At 35.4% G+C, this 20,795-nt stretch overlaps 1 protein-coding gene across 1 annotated transcript; it reads left to right on the top strand.

The window, feature by feature from the left end:
- The first annotated feature begins 2,182 nt into the window (after window positions 1-2,182).
- On the top strand, window positions 2,183-8,101 carry LOC123534401 (inositol-3-phosphate synthase 1-A-like). Its single transcript, XM_045316636.2, has 7 exons — window positions 2,183-2,339; window positions 3,439-3,608; window positions 4,253-4,385; window positions 4,580-4,693; window positions 4,931-5,334; window positions 5,600-5,842; window positions 6,861-8,101. The coding sequence occupies exons 2-7, from the start codon at window positions 3,447-3,449 to the stop codon at window positions 7,386-7,388; spliced, it is 1,584 nt and encodes a 527-aa protein (XP_045172571.2). The 5' UTR covers window positions 2,183-2,339; window positions 3,439-3,446; the 3' UTR covers window positions 7,389-8,101.
- The last annotated feature ends 12,694 nt before the right edge of the window (window positions 8,102-20,795 follow it).

Raw genomic sequence — 20,795 nt, 5'->3', positions numbered from 1 at the left:
GAAATTAGTTCGAGTTTTCCGTTGTTCGAGCCATCCAAATGGCGGCCATTTTGAATTTGGGAATTCCAGGGCATGATGTGTTACGAACCTTACATCGTAATATATTATCATATTGTACCTAAATGTGTGTATGATACTATGATAATTAAAAAACGAACGCTGCAATATTATCTGTTTTCAAACATGACATTACGAAAAAACACAAAAAAAAAACACAGATATAATTAGATTCTATAATATAATATTATAATATAATTATAAGAATTTTGCGAAGACAGCATCAAATAAAAAGACATGAATAGCAAACCTTTATGGATCATAGTCTATTACAAATATTAGCAAAAACTTAGCTATCCCCCCGTTTCCGGGTCCTTCACTACATTGTTCAGCCATGCTAAAGCAGTATGAATGTTGACATCGGATCTCCCGTTTTTATGCAGAAAAAATAAAAACAGACATTGCTCAATTATTTTAAATAATTTTATTCGTATTAACCAAAGCCCATTAAAGCATTGCAGTGAACGAAAGTCACTTTGTTTAATTTGTTTGTCGTATACCAATGCTAATTACATAAGCGTGTGAAAATTACGCACGCGCCGGTTAAAGGGGAAGCTTGGCGAATGTCAGGCAAAGGTGTGAAAAACTTTGTAAACACAAGCCATTCGGCGACAAATTGTCTGTTCGACTGAATAGGTGTAATTATCACTGTAATTGAGCCGAGGGGACCACCAAATGAGTTCGAGAGTTCGAATTTTCGAAGTTCGAGCGATCCGAGGTTGAACAATATAGAATAAAGCAGAAATAAATTCGGGACCGGGCGAAGAGTTCGAGCGATCCCGGGTGTTCGAAAGATCCGAGTTCGAGCCATTGAAGTTCAACTGTATATAAGGCCAGTGATTTAGCGTTACGACGAGAGTTTTCGATCGGACGTTGAGCCGGTGACATGGTTCTTCGGAGCAGTCACGAGAGCGGTACGAAAGATGTTGTATGTTGAAATTGTTATATTTAACATGGTAAATCTTTGTTGAAGAAATAAATAGAAAACTTATGCAATAAAATTATAGAAATTATAGACTGGTTGTTGACTTTAATTTATACGGCGGCTACGCTACATTTACTTATTCAAATAATTTTTTATTATGTTAACTAGTCACGTCATTTTGTCAAAATGCGGTGTTAAATTGTCAAAACAGGGTCTTATTACGTCATAAAGCTATGTTATCTTTTAAAGTATCATTTGATCTTGTTGAGCATTTTTCAACATAATAATACGCTTTTTAGACAGGTCACACTGTACTTTGACATACTAATAACATAGCTTTTTGACAGAATAAGACACTATTTGGACAAGTTTCAATTCACTTTGACATTATATCATAACATTTTAACATAATAAGACACTATTTTGACAGATTAGCACCACACTTTGAGAAAATAACATGGCTAGATAACATAATAAGACACTGTTTTGACAAGTTAAGACCAAACTCTGACATGATAACATTAAATGTCGCGACATAAGACAGCAGCGGCGTTCCATAGTAAACCGTGATTGCCATATTTATATAATTTAACCTTGTCTACAAAAAGGGACATAACCTAATGTTGCCTATTTAGAACAAGGTTACTTTATTCAAGTACATAATAACCTTGTCCGCAAAGTATAACAAAACTTTAATGATTTATCTAGAGCAAGATTAATTGTCTGGAAAATATCGATCTATTTTGTTGTTAAATCAACATATAAATTTTAGTATTTGCCAAAGTTTCTCTCACAATGGCAGTCAGGTAGAAATATGAGTCCTGAAAACACCTTAAAAATTTTAGCAAGTGCTGAAGATATTTATAAATATGTATGAATGTCAGTAATTTTACTTATTTGTCTGATTTAATACCAAAGTTTACCTGCTCAAAAAGAAAACAAGACGGTTATTCTTTTGAAAAATGGTTTTATGCTATTTAAGCAGAAAAAATGATGAATATCAATTCACTCAAGGGAGCAAATAGTAAAAATAGTACGAATTTATTTCAATACAAAATCTTTGAGCCAAGGCATAATATATTCATTCGATATGCGTTCACGCTTACTGCTTCTGTCAGTTTAAAAATAACCTGCCGCGTGATCAATTGCCTTCTCGAAGTTTCTCTGCGTTTCATCAAAATCAAGTCACATGACTTACTTCTAGATGTTTCGCCGTTTCTCCGTATTTAAGGAAGATGCACACGGGCCTTAATCAAATTGAATATTGCTTCACATGTGCAGTTTTGCATTTCTGCTTATTTAATGAAAGCGAAGTTATAGTTTTAAAGGAATAAAAGAAACTGGCTATATCTGGAAGGTGAGAATTTTTTTTACGTAGATCTATATTTATTATTTATAAAAGTTAAAATTATTATAAAAATAACCGTGATATGATTTATTAAGACTTCAACATATTTTGAATTTTCACAACTCGTGAATCAGTTCACAACATCGCAACTATTTGAAACTTCATAAATCCTGAAATAGTAATGAAATCGATTCGTGGCGTATGAAGTCATGTACTTGATGAATTCATACTTCGCGACTTCATGATTTTTTTAAATTTCGTTAAAAGTAAAGTGTTGAAGTTTGAAATCGTGGATTACGAAATTATAAACTTCGTGATATCACCTTTCTTGATTCTGCGTTTTTTTTAGAATTCCATTAAACGTGAAAGGTTTAAGTTTGAAATTGTGATCTCAATTTCACGCTTCACAACTACACGAGTTTTAAAATTGCATTAAATGTGAAAATGTTAAGTCTGAAAATAAGTTCACGGTTAAATATTTCACGACCTCACGATATCTTTTTTTCTTTAAAAAAAAATCACCTGAAAAATTGAAATCATAATGTAAGCTTGAAGTATGAAATCTTGAATTTTGCGATTTCACATTTCACGAGTAAAAGATAACTCAAAATTTCACAAATCGATAGCACGTGAAGCATGAAATCATGAACTCCAAAATATCACCATTCTTGACTTTGCGGTATTTTAAAAGTTCGTTCAAGGTGAAAGTTAGAGTTTGAAATTGTGAAGTATGAACATGATTTCACACTTCACAATTACATGAGTTTTAAAATTTCATTTAAAGTGGAAAGGTTATGTCTGAAAATAATACACTATCTTTTGTTACAATTTCTTAACCTATTTGTTGAGAAGGCTAAGACGCTTTTCTACCGAGATGAAGGCGCGGGTTCGACTACATTTGATCTCCAGTTCAAATGAATCTTGGTAAACATCATCAACATGAAGTGGTCATTACCTGTTTGTTATCAGAACATTGAAAGTATTCATTTTTGCATTACTTTCCTTTTTGTTCTTCATCATATAACAACTTACACAAGATTTATTCCATTCGATCCTTTTTTCTAACTTTATCAAGCATTTGTAGAAGGCATGTGATTCTGATTTTCAGATAAAACAATGACATCTCCTATAAAGATAGAAAGCCCTTCCGTGCGGTACACTCCGGACTTCATCGAAGCTGACTATAACTACACGAATACCACCGTCCGTCAAGACGCTAAAGGGACGTATATTGCGACGCCAACAAGTACAAAATATACCTTTAGAACACAGAGAAAGGTATAGTATTATAGCTAACATGAATATCATTTGTCAGAATTCAACCCGGGCAGTTTCTAATAACTAAAAAAAATGAAATGAAAGATTTAGTTTCAAAAATGGATATATCATACAGTTATCATTCCAGTTATTCGGATATTTCTAAATAAGTCCGAAACAATACGATGGCGTTTATAAGGAATTGTATGAAGTATATAGTTTCCGAAAAAAAAAAAAACACTAATGGGACAAACCTTTCTAATGAGAGTTTTATCAAATATAAGATTGATTAACCACTTTCTGTTACATTCACGGTATCTAACTATCTGCTGCCATCCTTTTTGACGCGTAAGTTTTGTCGGAAAGCGAATTATCGTGTAACATAAACATTTCTGTTTAAAGCTGCTAGAATAAATTACCTCTCAACCGCCTGATAGCTTACGGAACGTAATTATGTGATATAAAATAAATTCATTGGCCCAGTTTTGCTTCCTTATTTTCTCCAAAATTGATTGACTAACTGAATGGTAATGATCACAAACTTCTGTAATCATGGACTCAGGTCAGAACATCCTCATATCATTGATTGTCTTTCATAGATTCATGTTTCCTCTGAAAGAAACTGACAGGAGCAAAAGCTGAAAAGTTACTTTTGTTATTTCCAGGTACCTAAGCTGGGACTGATGCTGGTTGGTCTTGGGGGTAATAACGGTAGCACAGTGACAGCTGCAATTTTAGCCAATAAACACAAAATGTCATGGCATACAAAGGAAGGAATAAAACACGCCAATTATTTAGGTAACAATTCTACTCGTATTTGAAATAAAAAATGCTTTTAACATAAAAGTAGTGTTTTATGCCATCTCAAATGATATGATTATGACTTTGTGTCTTTGTGTTTTGTTACATTCTCTGCGATTTTTTATTGTGTAAATGCAAAACTATCCTTATCTAAAAACAAGAAACCAAGCATGTCGCTTAATTTCTTTTAGGTTCAATCACCCAATCCAGTACAGTTTGTTTAGGAACAGGACCGAAAGGAGAAATATATGTGCCACTGAAGGACATGCTACCTATGGTGGACCCAAATGATATAGTAATTGATGGTAAGTATATGCTTTTGTTTTCCTGATTTTCCGTTCAGTTATGTAAAGGTAGCATTTCTTGGAAGTGATTTGAAAAGAGCTGAATAGAATGACTGAAAAGTCTAAATCGACTCTCTATCGCAGAAAAGAAGTTGACTGCTTGCATTTCTAGGCGACCGAGCAAGATAGAGTAACGACATTTCATCTTAGTACCACTGAACTTCTAGTGAACATGCCTACTTTAACAATTTTTTTCAGGTTGGGATATCTCTTCTCTAAACCTTGCCGATGCAATGGAACGAGCTGAAGTTTTAGACTATAACCTCCAAGTACAACTGCGTCCATATATGGAAAGAATCAAGCCACGCCCCTCAGTTTACTTCCCAGACTTCATTGCTGCCAATCAGGCGGAACGCGCTGACAACGTTATCAATGGAACAAAACAAGAACTACTGACAAGAATTAGACAAGATATAAGGGACTTTAAATCAACGAGTGGCGTTGACAAAGTGATCGTATTATGGACAGCAAATACTGAAAGATACAGTGAACTTATACCGGAAGTTAATGGAAGCGCAGAAATCTTACTGAACAGCATCAAAGCAAATGAGAGTGAAATATCCCCATCTACGTTGTTTGCAGTGGCTAGCATTCTTGAAGGGGTATGTTTGGCATGCATAGTATACCAATAAATGTTTCTTGATTTCTTGCTATTAGATGACAAATACTTACAACAATATCGAACAAGTATTTAACAAGGTTATTGCAGTAATATGGAACAGGAAACCATTTAGACAAGATTTTTTACAGACGTATTAAAGACCGTGAACACTTCCATCAAACAATGAAGTAACATTGTTCGATATCTAATCAAAACTGCAGTATGAATATACACATCAAATTTAGGATTCACTTTTGTAATTACAGGTAACGTATATCAACGGTTCCCCTCAGAATACATTCGTACCAGGTGTTATTGAACTGGCAGAGAAGAAGAAAGTCTTTATTGCCGGGGACGACTTCAAATCTGGACAGACAAAGCTAAAGTCTGTACTGGTAGATTTCTTAGTCAGTGCGGGTATCAAGCCCAGGTCCATAGTCAGTTACAACCACCTTGGAAACAATGATGGAAAGAATCTAAGCGCTCCGCAGACGTTCCGGTCGAAAGAGGTATGTTTGCATGCATGTACATCAATCACAAGTGCAAAACACTTTGCCAGATATTCTAAACTAGATTCTGACAAATTGAAACAATGATACCGGATACGTTGAATGCTTTTCCCAAGGCCGAAGTTACATATTGTATTTCCAGCCAGTTTGGCTCACTTGTTTGGTAGCTTAAAACAAAGTAGAAACTGATCTTGATGAAATATGTATGCCACAGCAGTATTGTTTCTGTCCCATGAGCTGTATTTAAGATATTTAAGTGTGTTTGCCGATTCCTTGGGAAATAGTCCAGTTTATTTAAACTGCCACTGCTTTTGAGTATGAATGATGTTTTAGCTTCCGTGAACCGTATGATCATATTTTTTAGCTTATATTTTGCAGTGTTGTAGCAGTTTTGATACATTTTCCTTTGTCTCTTTTCAGAAAATCTAACTAATTGAGTGTCCGACAGAATTTGATGATTGATGCATAACAACATTAAAGAAATGAGATTTTCTTCTTTTGTATAACCTTAAATTTAAGGGTATTTATATTTCGGTGTTTAAAGATTAACCAATATGTTAAACGTAAATGCTCTGTAATCAGTGAGTAACTGTATACAAATTGGTAAAAATTAAGTACATTTCATGTAGTCCTACATATGAATGAATACTGTTTTTACAATAAAAGATTTCAGGGCACATCTACATTTCATAAGATAGTTTGGTTACAGATGGTTGGAAAATATGGCAATATCTTTGCACATACAAACGTATTTAAGTATGAACGGTGCAAGCATGTGGCTTATTTCCGTTATTTCTTGAATCTGATAGCTTCCTTAGAATACAGTAAAATGTACATTGAAATATCGGCAAAATTGTCTTCTCTGGTTTAATTTACTGTGTCCTTTTCATATTTGAGGGATTTTATTAGATTGAACATTATAGTCGTACATAAATATAACTTACCAACTTCCATTTCATATAATTCATTATGTCTTATAATTCAGAGAATAAAAACTGCTATCTGTGTGCACTTTCAGATTTCGAAAAGCAACGTTGTTGATGACATGGTAGATTCCAACAACATTCTTTACCCAGATGGGAGACGTCCTGACCACTGTGTTGTTATCAAGTATATTCCACACGTTGGTGACAGCAAAAGGGCAATGGATGAATATACGTCTGAAATCATGATGGGCGGCTCAAACACTCTAGTTATTCATAACACGTGCGAAGATTCTCTACTGGCTAGTCCACTGATAATTGATCTTGTTGTACTAGCTGAAGTTTTTGAACGAATTCAGTACAGAATTGAAGGTAGTGAGGAATTGCAGAATTTCAATTCGGTTCTTTCAGTTCTGAGCTATTTGTGTAAAGCACCACTTGTCCCCCGCGGTACGCCAGTTGTGAACTCGCTCTTTCGCCAAAGAAGTTGTATTGAAAATGTTTTACGCGCATGCGTGGGTTTGGCTCCAACCAATCACATGCTTCTAGAGTATAAGCATGAGCAGGGTGCTCAGAAACGTATGCAAAAACAAGCCAGCGATGGATATTACACCAGAGGCTAACATGACAGACTTTGATGAAACAGAAAAATGTTCATTTACTTCCTGCAATCAGCAGGCAATTTCATGATTAATCAATATTAACAAATATGCATATTTGCTTAAAATTTTGTTCTTCATACTACATGTTTAATATGTGAAAAAAAATTTAGGGCTCACGCCCACTGCTGTGAGGGTCAAGCAGTCTGAAAATCAAGATACCTTAACCACTCAGTCCTGGAGACCCTAAAAAACATGTGGAAATTATCTGCAGATCAAGTTAGCTTTGTCATACAAAATATTGTCTAATTAATACAACAAATACTAGAGATAATAGTGTTACAGGTATCTGTTTCTATACTAAGTGAATATATATATATATGTAAAGGTGAACGCAGTAGCAAGAACACTTATTTTACGTTGATTGAAATTAACGCATATTTAATATTGTTTGACTGTTTATGTCACGCCGGCACAGCTCAATAGGGAGAGCGCAGAGAAACGGATCGCGGGGTGGAGAGTTCGATCCTTGTGCGAGGCAGGTGATAAAATGCATTGTGTCTGAAATAATTCGTCCACTACCTTTGGTTCACGTGGGGATGGAAATGGACAGTTCCTTGCGGAGAATAGGTTAGAACTGATACAGAATCCAGGAACACTGGTCAAATGCTGCTATTGATTAAATATTAAAGTTTAGGCGCATATTCCGACTTGATAATAAAGTTGCTTGAACATTGTCTAGTTATCATTTTTATATGTGTACATGAGTGTTACACCATATACATTGTTTGCTGTTTCACAACAACCATAAAGACATATCCGCAAACGTGTTTAAAACATATGCTATTCTGTGAAAATGTCACTCTCAGATAAAAATGATACATGCATGCATTGATTTATGTAAAATGTGTTTAGAACAAAGCATAGAAAACAATAACAATTCTTATCGGCCGCTCATACTGGGGCTCCTGGTTTCTCCAGAAAGCTTTGAGTATGGTTTAGTAAACTTGGAGCTCTCATCAAAACAAAGCTAAAATATACTAGTGAGAATTAAAGCTCCAGATGACAGTTTTATACTAGTCGTATTGTTAATAAAAAAAATACACTTTCATTTGTGTTACTTATCTTTAGGTCGTGTTCACAATCCATGCAATAAAAATAAAATTAATTTTTATGTTAACTTCGAATGTGTTACGTAACGTCTAACCAAATTGATAAGATAATATGTGTAATCGCCCTTACTACCTCGTAGCACAGCCTTAAACAAAATTTTGAAATGAATTATTATCAAACCAGAAAGATCAGAAATAATTACTAATCAACCCTGAATGAGAATCTTTTACAAACACCGAATGCAACTTAGCTAAGGAAAAACATAAAAGAAAAGAAAAGAAACACGAAATACGTAATATGAGCCGCACCATGAGAAAACCAACATAGTGGCTTTGCGACCAGGATGGATCCAGACCAGCCTACGCATCCGCGCACTCTGCATGGTCAGGATCCATGCTGTTCGCTCACAAAGCCTATAGCAATTATAGAAACCGTTAGCGAACAGCATGAATCCTGACCAGACTGGCAGTGCGCGGATGTTTAAAACATGCGGTCGTTTAAAAAATGAAATGGTCGACACAAACAATGGATCACATTGAAATTGGACTAGCGAAATCAGGCACAAAATATCCTCCTTAATATTCTTTTAATATATTAACTCATATCCAGGGGGTAGGACGTATATGGTGTCTTTAGAAAATTGTTTATTGGGTAAATATGGCAGTTTTCTTGACAAATCAATATCATCGGGCGGATATTTTACCAAGTATGTGAGTTTTTCTTTTACTTTTACATTGCATGCATGCATTCTGTGATCATACTATTTTTCTCCTCCCGACAAATTACACAAAGTCTGTACCTGGTGCCGTAAAAGTTACTGATATATAGTTCAAGTCATGCTCAAGTCCACTTCTCCAACGATTTATTTTAAGAAAACAAAAAAAATACAAGTTCAACAAAATTATGATAGCCATTATCATTATTAATTCTTACTTACGTCTGCATAGCACAAGTGCAAGAGCCTTCTATGGCCGACTTTTCCTTCTTTAAGCTGATTTTGGTATCGGAAGCTTGAAAGGGCCAGCTTACACGTCTTATTACGTTACAGTCGCGGAAAGGATGCATTCCTTTTCCTGGCGTTCATCAAAAGCGCTTTGCACTAGGATATTTCTAGTTATAAAAGGGAGGTCTTATATATATATATTTAATATATATGTATTACTTTGCTAATGAGGAGCCAATTCTCAGCATTTCAAACAACTTGAACATATCTGGGTTTTAGCACGACATGCCAGATTTTCATTTATGAAAATATGTTTTCACTCAGAATTAACACAAAACCCGTAGGGGTCCGTAACGCAAGCCCTTTCACTCTTCCGAAGAATCAACACTTATTACATGAAATACAGTTTGAAAACTTTTCTGAAGTTTCTAGGTCTACAACTCTGAAATAGGAAATATCTGACATCCGAGGTATATACTGACACTTTTAGATATCGAAAAGGACCTTCTGAACAATTTGACAAAGTTAAAAAAAGTCAAAACACCCTCAATCCCATCCATTAAATGTGCTGATATGTTTTGTTATAAACGCTCAGATTTTATCAAAAAAACTTCTGTAAAAGTCATGTACGTACCGAAGTTTACAGAATTTATTTAGAGATCTTTTTATAATTGGTGTCACCTCTACTTCTGTTGTAGCAATGTTTTTACGAAGCAGGTTGTAATTAAATGGTGCTCAGCACAATTTGAGTCCATCAGATTTTATCTGAGTATTTCTTCCTGTGTCATTCCTTATTTAATTTCAATATCACACTAGCTTTATAAGATCAAGTGGTTCCAACGTTGTTTGAGTGGTGATTTTTACGCAGAACAGAGAAATATGGCCGATTGTGTAAATTTCCGGTCTTGTAAGTATGATTTAAAGGAATTTCTACCCGTTATATAACGATCAGAATGACACTAACAGGTGCACCTGGTGCGCAAATGTCTCCGTTTCTTAGCATATGTATCCATTTAGCTGGGATTTGCGCCGTTTATTCAAACACTTCTGTACAGTCCGGCGGGAGAGAAAAAATGCCAGGTTTTGAAAATAAATATCGCATTACATATATTACTTATCGGGAAGAAGTAATTATAAAACATTTCTTATCTAAAAGGCTACCTCTTAAAAGAAAGCATGTGTATTTTCATAGAATTATTCGGAAATGTTTCAGAAAAATCGGCTGGAAACCTAACGCAACGCAGTTCTGAGTTGGTCGCTACGCAATGCAATCAAGTAGATATCATTCTGCGTCTTACTCGCAACCCGCCTTATCGGTATGTTTACGAGAAAACGGCATTTAGCCTTTCGCAAAGGGAACATTACTCAGAAGACCATTTGAAACGGCAGAAGTTATTTATTCATTTATTTTGTTGGATTTAACGTCGCACCTACTTTCCAGCTTTAATGGTGAAGGAAGATCCCAGGTGCCCCTCCGTGCATTATTTCATCACGAGCGGGCACCTGGGTAGAACCACCGACCTTCCGTAAGCCAGCTGGATGACTTCCTCACATGAAGAATTCAACGCCCCGAGTGAGGCTCGAACCCACATCGGTGAGGGGCAAGTGATTTGAAGTCAGCGCCCTTAACCACTCAGCTACGGAGGCCCCTAGCAGAAATTAAGGGGACGCATATTGCTACATTCACAGTTCATACAGAAATGCGGAAGGGGTGCATATTCAAGAAATCGATGGTGGGAAAATAAAAAACATATTCCTAAACTGATATAATACTGATGGACACCTGTAATATTCAGTATTTTGTGGATACGGATGTGGTACTATGAATGTAATAGGAAAACAGAGGTCTTTGTGAAAGTACATTCAATACAAAATATTAAGCTTTTGTATAAGGAAAAAACAGGTTTTTTACAATAACAGTGTTCCAAATAATGTTGAAGGGATGAGATTTTCTTTCTAACACACCAGGTTTGCTTAAACATGTAAAAATTTAACGCCACGTCATTTCAGCTCGGGATGGACGCCATATTTCTCATTGATAAAAATGTAAACAAAAAAAATCAGAGTGGGATTAGCATTGCAAGGGCATAACATGACATTCTACACAATGAATACCTTAGAACAGATATCTAAGATGCTACACAGGTCAGGCGGGTTAAATGCATAATGGCGATCACTTGAAATTCATCTTGAAAAGGTGGTTATTTTTAGTTTATTTACATGGTTTTTAATTTTCCCACGACTTCTCGGCGATTCACTGCAAATGTATTACTGCGCCGGACGAAAGGTAACTCTAATAAACAACGGGAGACAACTTAGGTGTCAGCACGTGTACGATTTTTAAAAAAACATGTCATGATTATAATTTCTTATCAAATAATGAATCCTATTCAGATATTCGTCTTTAATATTAGAAAATTATTAATTTCTGTGGACATTTGTCAAAAAATATTACTTACATTGGACTACTTTGCGCATCAAACTGGTTTCCGCTTCAGTTGTGAGGCACTTCCGTTATACTTTTTGACAACAATAACAAAACACAAAATGAGTCAATAAAGTCACTTATAAACCGACTGCTACTTAAATCAGTGTAAGTAAAGTTGTTGTTACAACATTATACATGTTCGTTACGTTATGAGATAAAGTTTACCTTGAACTGCATAATCCATTAATTACGTTTAGATGATATTGCATTTACAACTTATTTGACCCCCTTTTTTACGTGAATGACAGCATTCTCGTGCAACTCGTGCAAACAGAGTTATGAAAAGTATGGTGGAGAATTCAAGGACAAATTATAAATGACATTAAAGTGAGGATAACTGTATATTCGTCCAGTTTTGATCATTGACATGCCTGTTGTGTATTAGTAACTTTTGTGAACAAGATTAGAATGTTACTTTTGCACATATACACATTGATTGGACCTCTGAACCAAATTTCATACCTTATTTTAGGGATTTTTAAGACAATACATTTTCAAAAGTTTGTTGAATGTTTTTGATATTTAAGTGCATTGTAGTTCATGAATACCAAGTTAAAAATTAATAATGGCAACTTTTCTAGGCCCTTATTGTAAGCCACTAGACTTCTGTAACGATAAATGTTTAATGTATTAAGGGGAATATACTCTTTTAGTTTTGGAATGTGGCATTCCTTGACCACCGTATCTTTTCTTATGCACTACTTTGTAAACAAACTAAATAATATGTTTTAGCTTACATATGCGAAATGAAAAGCAAGACAGTGACAATATTTCACATTCTTTCTTTAAATTAGAATCTGTAGGACATTGATAAATGTTTGGACAAGGTGAAGCACTATTATTTTCGCACCAAAAAGTCTTAATTGTTGACTTTGAATGTACACAATAAGTCTTATGTAATTCAACAATAACTTTCTTGTTTCAGTTTTCTCATTTTTATTTTAGTGAGCAATCCTTTATGTACTTATAACAGTTGAAACAGTATCCATTTCATGTACCAAAACCTTGTACTTTTTTGCAGGTAAATTTTATCATACCCCACCCACTTTTTTCTAATTTCAAAGTATGCGTCCCCTTAAAACCGCAACGATATGTCAAAATTACCGGGTACTGCGACATTTTACCATCGTAGTTTCGGCTTTTCTCTAACATTTGTGTTTTCATCATCGCAGTTTCGCCTTTTCATCATGGTAGTCTCGTTATTTCGACTTTTCAATATTGCAGTACCATTGTTTCAACTTCACATTGTACGGCGATGGCCCTAACGAAAAACCATAACTTTTCGATTATCTTTTTTTTATGGTCGAGCCATGTCCGTTCCATGAACGTCATTTGCTTCATTTTGTTGAGACTATTACAATTGATTCCCTTAAATTTAATGTAAGTGGCAGTCTGTCGAAAACAGAATATGATGGACAAAAGAATAATAGCACTAAATAAAGGAAACATTTTTTCCCCATTTTAGGACTTTTTAGAACGTTTCCAGAACCGAAAATATACACGTTTCGTATTTCCAAAACTACAGTACCATTTTTAAAACAGAACTATCCGAAAGTGTGACCCCTACCATGTCTATCAGTTCATTTTTATTGATTGACAATCCTTACTTTCGCCTGCGAGCGGCAAGTGATTCTAATTTTGCGACCAGTGCAGACCAAGATCAGCCTGCACAGTCTGGACATCCGTGCAGGCTGATCATAGTCTGCACTGTTCGATATTCGGTCAGTAAAATTTCAGTAAAAACCCCTTTGAATAATAAGTGGTACTGCCCAAACTGATTGATGGACCAGTCCATTTTAGAAATAAATCAGGGTAAGATTTAAACAAATTTATTCATATTAAACACGATTTCTTCCTTTCCTGGTTTGGTTAGGTACTGTTAAAAATTGTTGGGAAACATTGGCCCCATGCGCGGATCCAGCCAATTTTGTCAGAGGGGGTCCGCCGAACTATGCTTAATGTGTATTTATTGTGGAGGTTAGCCGTTTACAAGTACAGGGTTGTCAATAATTTTTTGTTGAACAGACTGAAATAAATAATTAGCCTCCAAGCTAAGGGGGTCCGGGGCCATGCCCCCTGGAAAATTTTGAAATTCAGCGCTTCATTTCCTGCATTCTGGGCCATTTTAGAAGCTTTTTCCACTGCAATTTTATATGAAATATACCCCTTATTTTCACAATTTTATGAGCTAACCTGTTAAATTTTGGAAAAATAATAATATTAAGTTTTCTTAAAGGTAATATTCTTAGTTTCTTTGAGATAATTAACAAAAATATGAATTATGTCGGGATCGTATGTAGTAGCAGTCACATACACTTAAAATGCGGTCCTATAATGTTGCTATTCCGAAAAGCCATTTTCTTTAGTTTTTCTCTTCTTTCCTTGTTTTAGGATTTTCCAGAGGGGGTCCGGACCCCCGGACCCCACCTCTGGATCCGCGCATGAGTCGTTTTGTAAATGATTAGCCAACTGGTATTTGTGTCCATGATACTGGAAAAACTAATAGTTGGAAAGGCGACGGAAACTGTGCCTCAGTGTCTCCCTATAATGGGCATTGGAATGATGGATCTTGTCATAATACACTTCACTACATTCAGTGGGCCTAGGATTAGACTTAACGATGCATTGTCTTTTATTGTTAAGCCTTGAACTGGACTTAATGATGTATTGTTTCCATTGATGTATGTTAGCTGGGCGTTAGATTGGACTTAAATACTCTTAATGCATTTGAGTTAAGTCTTAGACTGGATTGAAAGATATTCAAGAAGAAACTGTTGGCGTTGGTATGGAAGCAATAGACCTTTAACCTACTTCAATATATATTATTAGTTTATTTGCGTCTCTTCCATTTACATTTACATAAATATACATATAAAAAAACAGTAAAACTACATGTAAATGGCCGTTCATATACTTAGATGAATTATGAGAGATTATATAAATATCATATCACATTTTAACTATACAACAATAGCACTGGCAGAGTATCTTAATACGTTGCAGCGTCAAGCAACCCCCACTGACACCCCACCACACAGTCCAGCGACTATCGATGAAAGCGCACAGCAACTGTTTTTGCTATGCCCTTCCATCAACAGAAGCATAACCCCCTGGCAACACACCTCAAAACCCCGTCCCACGTTGCAACACTATAAGATCAGTGATCTTACTTTATTAAAAGTCAGGCAAGCTGTGTTAATCCTACCATTGGTTTCATGGTTAAAACCTGCCATTAAAAAGTACAGTACATTAAAACACTGAGTTGAAAAACAAAAGACTATTGCCAAATTAAGAAACGTCTTAAGACTTTTATCATTTTAGACCAGGGCTAATATAAACTGATTAGCACAGCCTGCATGCATTCTGATAAAACAAATCATTAATTAAGACAGTATTGCATTACTAATATCTACTAAATTATGTAAAATCTATACCATTATTTTAAAAGAAAAACTATGTTATTTACACATGTTTGAGATTTTTGAGGAGCAGAACATCCATTTTGTAGTTCTTCTTGTATAATGTGCGATTTTTTTTGTACTAAATATGTTTGTTATTATACATGAACTTCTACTGTTTATACATATAAACACTTATTAAAACACAATATCTAAATTGTGGCTTATTTACACATAAAAAAATTCCGTCTCTGTAAATTTGAAATGTACAAATGGTATTATCAGCAAGGGTCATTGTAGACCAGCCACTAGAGTAAGAATATGTCACAAAATTTAAGCTTTTTAACTTTTCTTTTATTCCGTGTAATAGCCAGCCTTTTGTAAGATATTTTTTTAGGGAACTGATTGTAATATAATCAGTCTAGTATCATCCGAAATGCGGCACCTGTGGCTATTAAATTACCCCTAGATAATTTGGTACATCATGCCAGTGATAAAGAGATATGTAGCTAGACATCGATATGTTTAGTTAAAGGATTTTAATGGTTATGACTTTCCCATTCAAGAGTTCATCCAGATATTTGTTCTCACAAGTAGTATCGGGCCCGGTTTGGGGGCAAACAAACGGGCGCCATCTTGGATGACCTAGTTACTATAAAAAGTAACTCATTTGCAAATAAGAAATGAATTCACTGCGCATGTGCGGCGGCCATTTTGAATTCTAAGTTTAAAATGACGTATTTATGAAAATGTTTAGGAATGACTTGTATACCTATCCAGGGCGTGTTCGCGCACATTGAGGGTCAGCCCTACACGGGGAGATAACACGAAAACAAAGCTATACGCATGCGTAAAAAAGAACCTCTCGTATAAAAACCATTCGAAAGATAATATATATGTATAATATAATTACGTACTGTCTACGACTTGACCAATCATTAAAATAAAAACTATATGAGAATAACTTTTTATAAAATGAAATTATAAGACAAAATATTACCCACTCAACAGATGTAAACCCGTCGATATCCCACGCTAAAATGAACCAACACTTGTACGCCACTCTTTATCCATTTAGAATACAGATTAATATCATCGTTTCTAAACATTAAATAGCCAATCAGAAGGCAGGAAAACGAACCAATGCAACTTCTCCAATAAAGTCGTTTTGACCAATGAAAACGTCGAAATTTTAAGCAATCAACGCTCAATATTATTGACGAAAGACATCGCGAATTCAGAACGCGAATTGTATATAAGAGAGTGCACAGCCGTTAATCGTCATCCTTTAGAATTCATACCGGTGACATGGAAAACTTTGACTTTATCGTTAACACTTTCACCGGCGCAGATGAATTTTGCGGGGATACAGGATTTCAGTCAATACCGTCAAATGACAACGGTAAGTCTGAAGACTGATCAGAGAATAAAATATTTTTGACAGGCTTAAACCCGTACACCGCGCTATAGCGTACGAATATGATTACTTTACATAGCGCAGGATTCGATTTATGAGCGCATTAATATAATTATAGAAATGATTACAATTTCTTCAATAAACCTGATACGAAATACAATAGAAATAATTAACTAAATTATTCATACAACTTACCAGTCCGGATAAATTCGCCTAATGAATCACAACTCTAGATGGTTGAATAGAAATATCGTTTCACTACCAACAACCAATCAGAATGCAGTATTTTGACAAGCGGTAACACTTTTCCAATACACCTGACAGGTTAAGACCCGTATCGCTTTACTCCGCGCTACATATATATTGATTTTAAAGAGCGCCTTTAACGCTTTATGCATAAGTATAGAAATGATTATAGCAAAATGTTATTAATTTCTTTCATTTACCTGATACTAAAATGAAACAGAAATATTTAATTTAATCGTTCATACAGCATAAACCGTGATATACGCTCTACCAGATCCTTTAACCGAATGATATTTACATGTAGAACTCCAGTATCCACTTCGCTAACTACAATCAATCAGGAAGCAGAATTTTGACAAGCGATAGCGCGTAGTTTAACATTTGTCCGCATTATTGAGCGCGTTTTATAATTTCAGTGTATAGCTTTAATCTCTTTATAAATACTAACGGAATTAAAAAGCTTGGTTATTGAGGTTATTAATTTCCTCTAACGGTTTACAATATTTTCTAATGTAATAATAGAAAGGAATGTTTACTTTTCTTTAATACATAGATGAATAACTATTGACACGGCAGTCAATTAAGCACGATGGTTGTCTTACCTTACCTGTCTGTTACAAACGTACAACATTTCTCTATTATGCTTGGAACGACTTTAGCAGTGTTTGGTATCAAACGAAAGGTTTTGACGAGGACTATTGCGTTGTATACAGAATTTGAATGCGTGGTCACTCCTGCGTAAAAATTGTAGGCGTTATGGAAGAAGCGTTACTGTATATACCGACAACACCTCTTCCTCCGCAGGCATGTTGGGTATCTAACCGAATGTCTCGATAAGTACTATAAGGTAATAAACTTCAACCGGAAGTCAAATCACTCATGCGAGAAATACGCCAAAGTATGCTTACAGTTTAATATCCAAAATGACAGTGAACGAATTTACAGGGCGGAGTATAATAAATAGAGCCAAAGCAACGTTCTGATTAGTCAGTATAGCTTAGCAATGCTCTGATTGGCTAGTGATACGACGCATTCTGATTGGTTTATTCCTCAAAGAAAGGCTGGCTTACATGTTAAAACTTGTTAGTCATTTGTTTGATTCAAAGCCGTTCCAAATTGGAATGTCTATTTTTAACCACCAATCAGAATTAATAGGAATGACCATTGTTACTACAAATACCCCGAATGAAAAGTATATAATAGCGCTTTCATCAGACAAAATCATTCAGAAGTCAAATCGTGGAAAATAGCTCGGGAGTATTCGAGAATATGATGAATTCCTTCGCTGCGGACCTAAAGGAAGTGTGTCCAGTACATCACAAAGTATGGATTTATGAAGCGCATTACAGTAAAGTACATTTTGGGTTTTCGGAAGACATTTGGGTAGAATTATTGACAAGCTATATAAGAAACAGGACGAATTTGAATGTAGACTTCTCCATCATCCACAATGGTGATCCGTATACGGACATGGGGATTAATTTGCCTGACGGACATTATTTGGTAGACATAGAGTGTGCTTTACGCGACTTTCTGGAAGCAAAGGGGTGTCTCTTTGTTAAATACAAGGACATAACAAAAACGAGAATAGAGTTCGATATGTATTTCTCTACATGGGTATATATGCTCCGACAATACATGAGCAAATATCATCCGAAAATAGAACTCAAGTGGTGCGGAAATAGCTTGCAACCAAATTCCTATTGCCCCTGTAACATCAGTACGGAACCCAAAGGACCCGAAAATATCTACATAGATGTACTAACTCTGCTCTGTGATCATCATGCAAACAGAATTTGGTAGATAAAAGCACTTTAAAGCGTTACTAAATTGTATTGATCAATTACACGAAATTTTATATCTTTTAAAGACACTTTGATCGACATTTCATCAGATGAATTTGAATATTGAGGCGATCAGTGACTAGATGACTTATATTCCTGAGAACGAGGAAAAAGCTCTTTATGTCAACGATGTGATACGAGGTGGTGTCCAAGAATTTCAATACGATTGGTTTCCAGTCCGAGAGAAGAATAATAAACATGATTTTATTTTACTTACGAAATCTGTAGATATCATTGATGCAGTTCTTTATTTAGCATTGCGAGTGACGCTTATTAAAAAAGCATAATATCGATTTGTGAAAAGATGTTGAATAAATAAAATACAATAAACAAATATGTCGTTTTATTTGTGTACACCACCACGGCTACCAACGCTTCATTTTTTCCGTCAACTCAAATTCGAACGTATAGGTTATAAATAACAAAGATATATTTTCTTTCAATCTTTTATTGCCAAAGCTTTATCACTTATACAGACTACATGTATCAACTAAAATAAGACACAATAAATTCATCATTCAACTTCTTGCGATACACATCAAACGGTTTTAAAATGTCCTTCATTTTTCGTCCGGAACATCGGTTTATAATATAATATACGCAATACAGCCCGCATATGTTTGAATCCGTATCCTGTATTTGACTGAAGTTCATCCAATAACGCTTCTTTAACGCTTGCTCAAAATGAACTTTGAACTTTATAGTGCTCTGGTCTATTACCTAGTGAATCGAAAAATTCGTCGGGTCCTCTTTTTGGAAAATTAAAGGCCACCCAATGTTTTCCTGGTCCCTGGCTCGTGTCTGTATTCGAAATGACGTATTGTCCTCTACGTATTTGAAGTTGGTACGCAGCGCATATTGTCACAGGGTACTCTTTTAACATGTCCTCGTGTTCGTAGTTATTCATTTAAAAATAAATAGGTGTTCCAATCCATAGTATCTTGGGTCATGCTTTCGCGATATTTTTTACGTCGTGGGCTGTCTAAATCACGACTCAACGGGTGTCACAAGTTTTACTACGGGGAGATCTTCCTCTTTTGTTCTTGTTTCATTGCTTCCCTTTCTTGTTCCTCTTTTAATTCAGCCATTTTTCTTCGATATGCACCACTTTCTACAAAGTAACGGCCCATATGATCAGACCGTACGTATCCGTCCCTCAGGTCTTTGAAATGTTGTATCCATTTTTCCGGGTCCGGTTTATCCGGGACCCATTTTTCTTGTTTATAATCGTATACCTCTATGGAACCCATTTTGACATGGTGAAAGTTAAAGCATGCCAATCATTCTTACAACATTCATTCATCATCATCCGATTCCTGATCGTCATCAGCTTCTTTATTATCATCCATTGAATATTCTTCTTTGCTTTTATGATCGGGCCACAACTTATCAAATAGGTCTTTTCTAAGCGCAATGGCTTGTCGAATAGATTCTTTGACAGTCATACCGTGCTGACTTGCTGACTTCTTAGTTTCTTAGCCGACTGTAGAATCTGCTGCTGAGTAGGATCGTTTTGTAGCTCATAAAAGTCAATTAGAAATCGGACATAATTTTGTCTCAGTCTCTTTCTTAGTTGAGGCAGCACGTCATTAGCGGTGCGACGGTAAGCTTCTTCAAAAGAGAGCTCTTGTTCCGTATAGATGTCAACTTTAGTTCTAAATTGTTCTTTAATAGATTGTCTGAGAGGATCCTGAAAACGCTTATCCCATATCACACGGCGTGATCGCTCTTCTATAATCTCAACTTTTCTACGTTTACCGGGAGGTCCCTTGATCAAAGATCGTTTCTTTACAAAGCTTGTATCATTATTTCTATTTTCTGTTTCATCATCACTATCATCATCATCATCATCATCATGGTCATCATAATCCTCCTCCTCATCTTCATCCTTGTCATCATCTTTGTCAGATAAGTATCCTTCTCCATTGAAATAGTCTTCTGTTTTATATTCATCATCTGTTCGTTTTCTCTTTTTTTGGATT

The sequence above is a fragment of the Mercenaria mercenaria genome, chromosome 12 (assembly GCF_021730395.1).
Source record: "Mercenaria mercenaria strain notata chromosome 12, MADL_Memer_1, whole genome shotgun sequence".
Taxonomy (NCBI): Eukaryota; Metazoa; Mollusca; class Bivalvia; order Venerida; family Veneridae; genus Mercenaria; species Mercenaria mercenaria.
The sequence above is the reverse complement of the archived record's forward strand: the minus strand, read 5'-3'. Positions and strand labels throughout refer to the sequence as shown.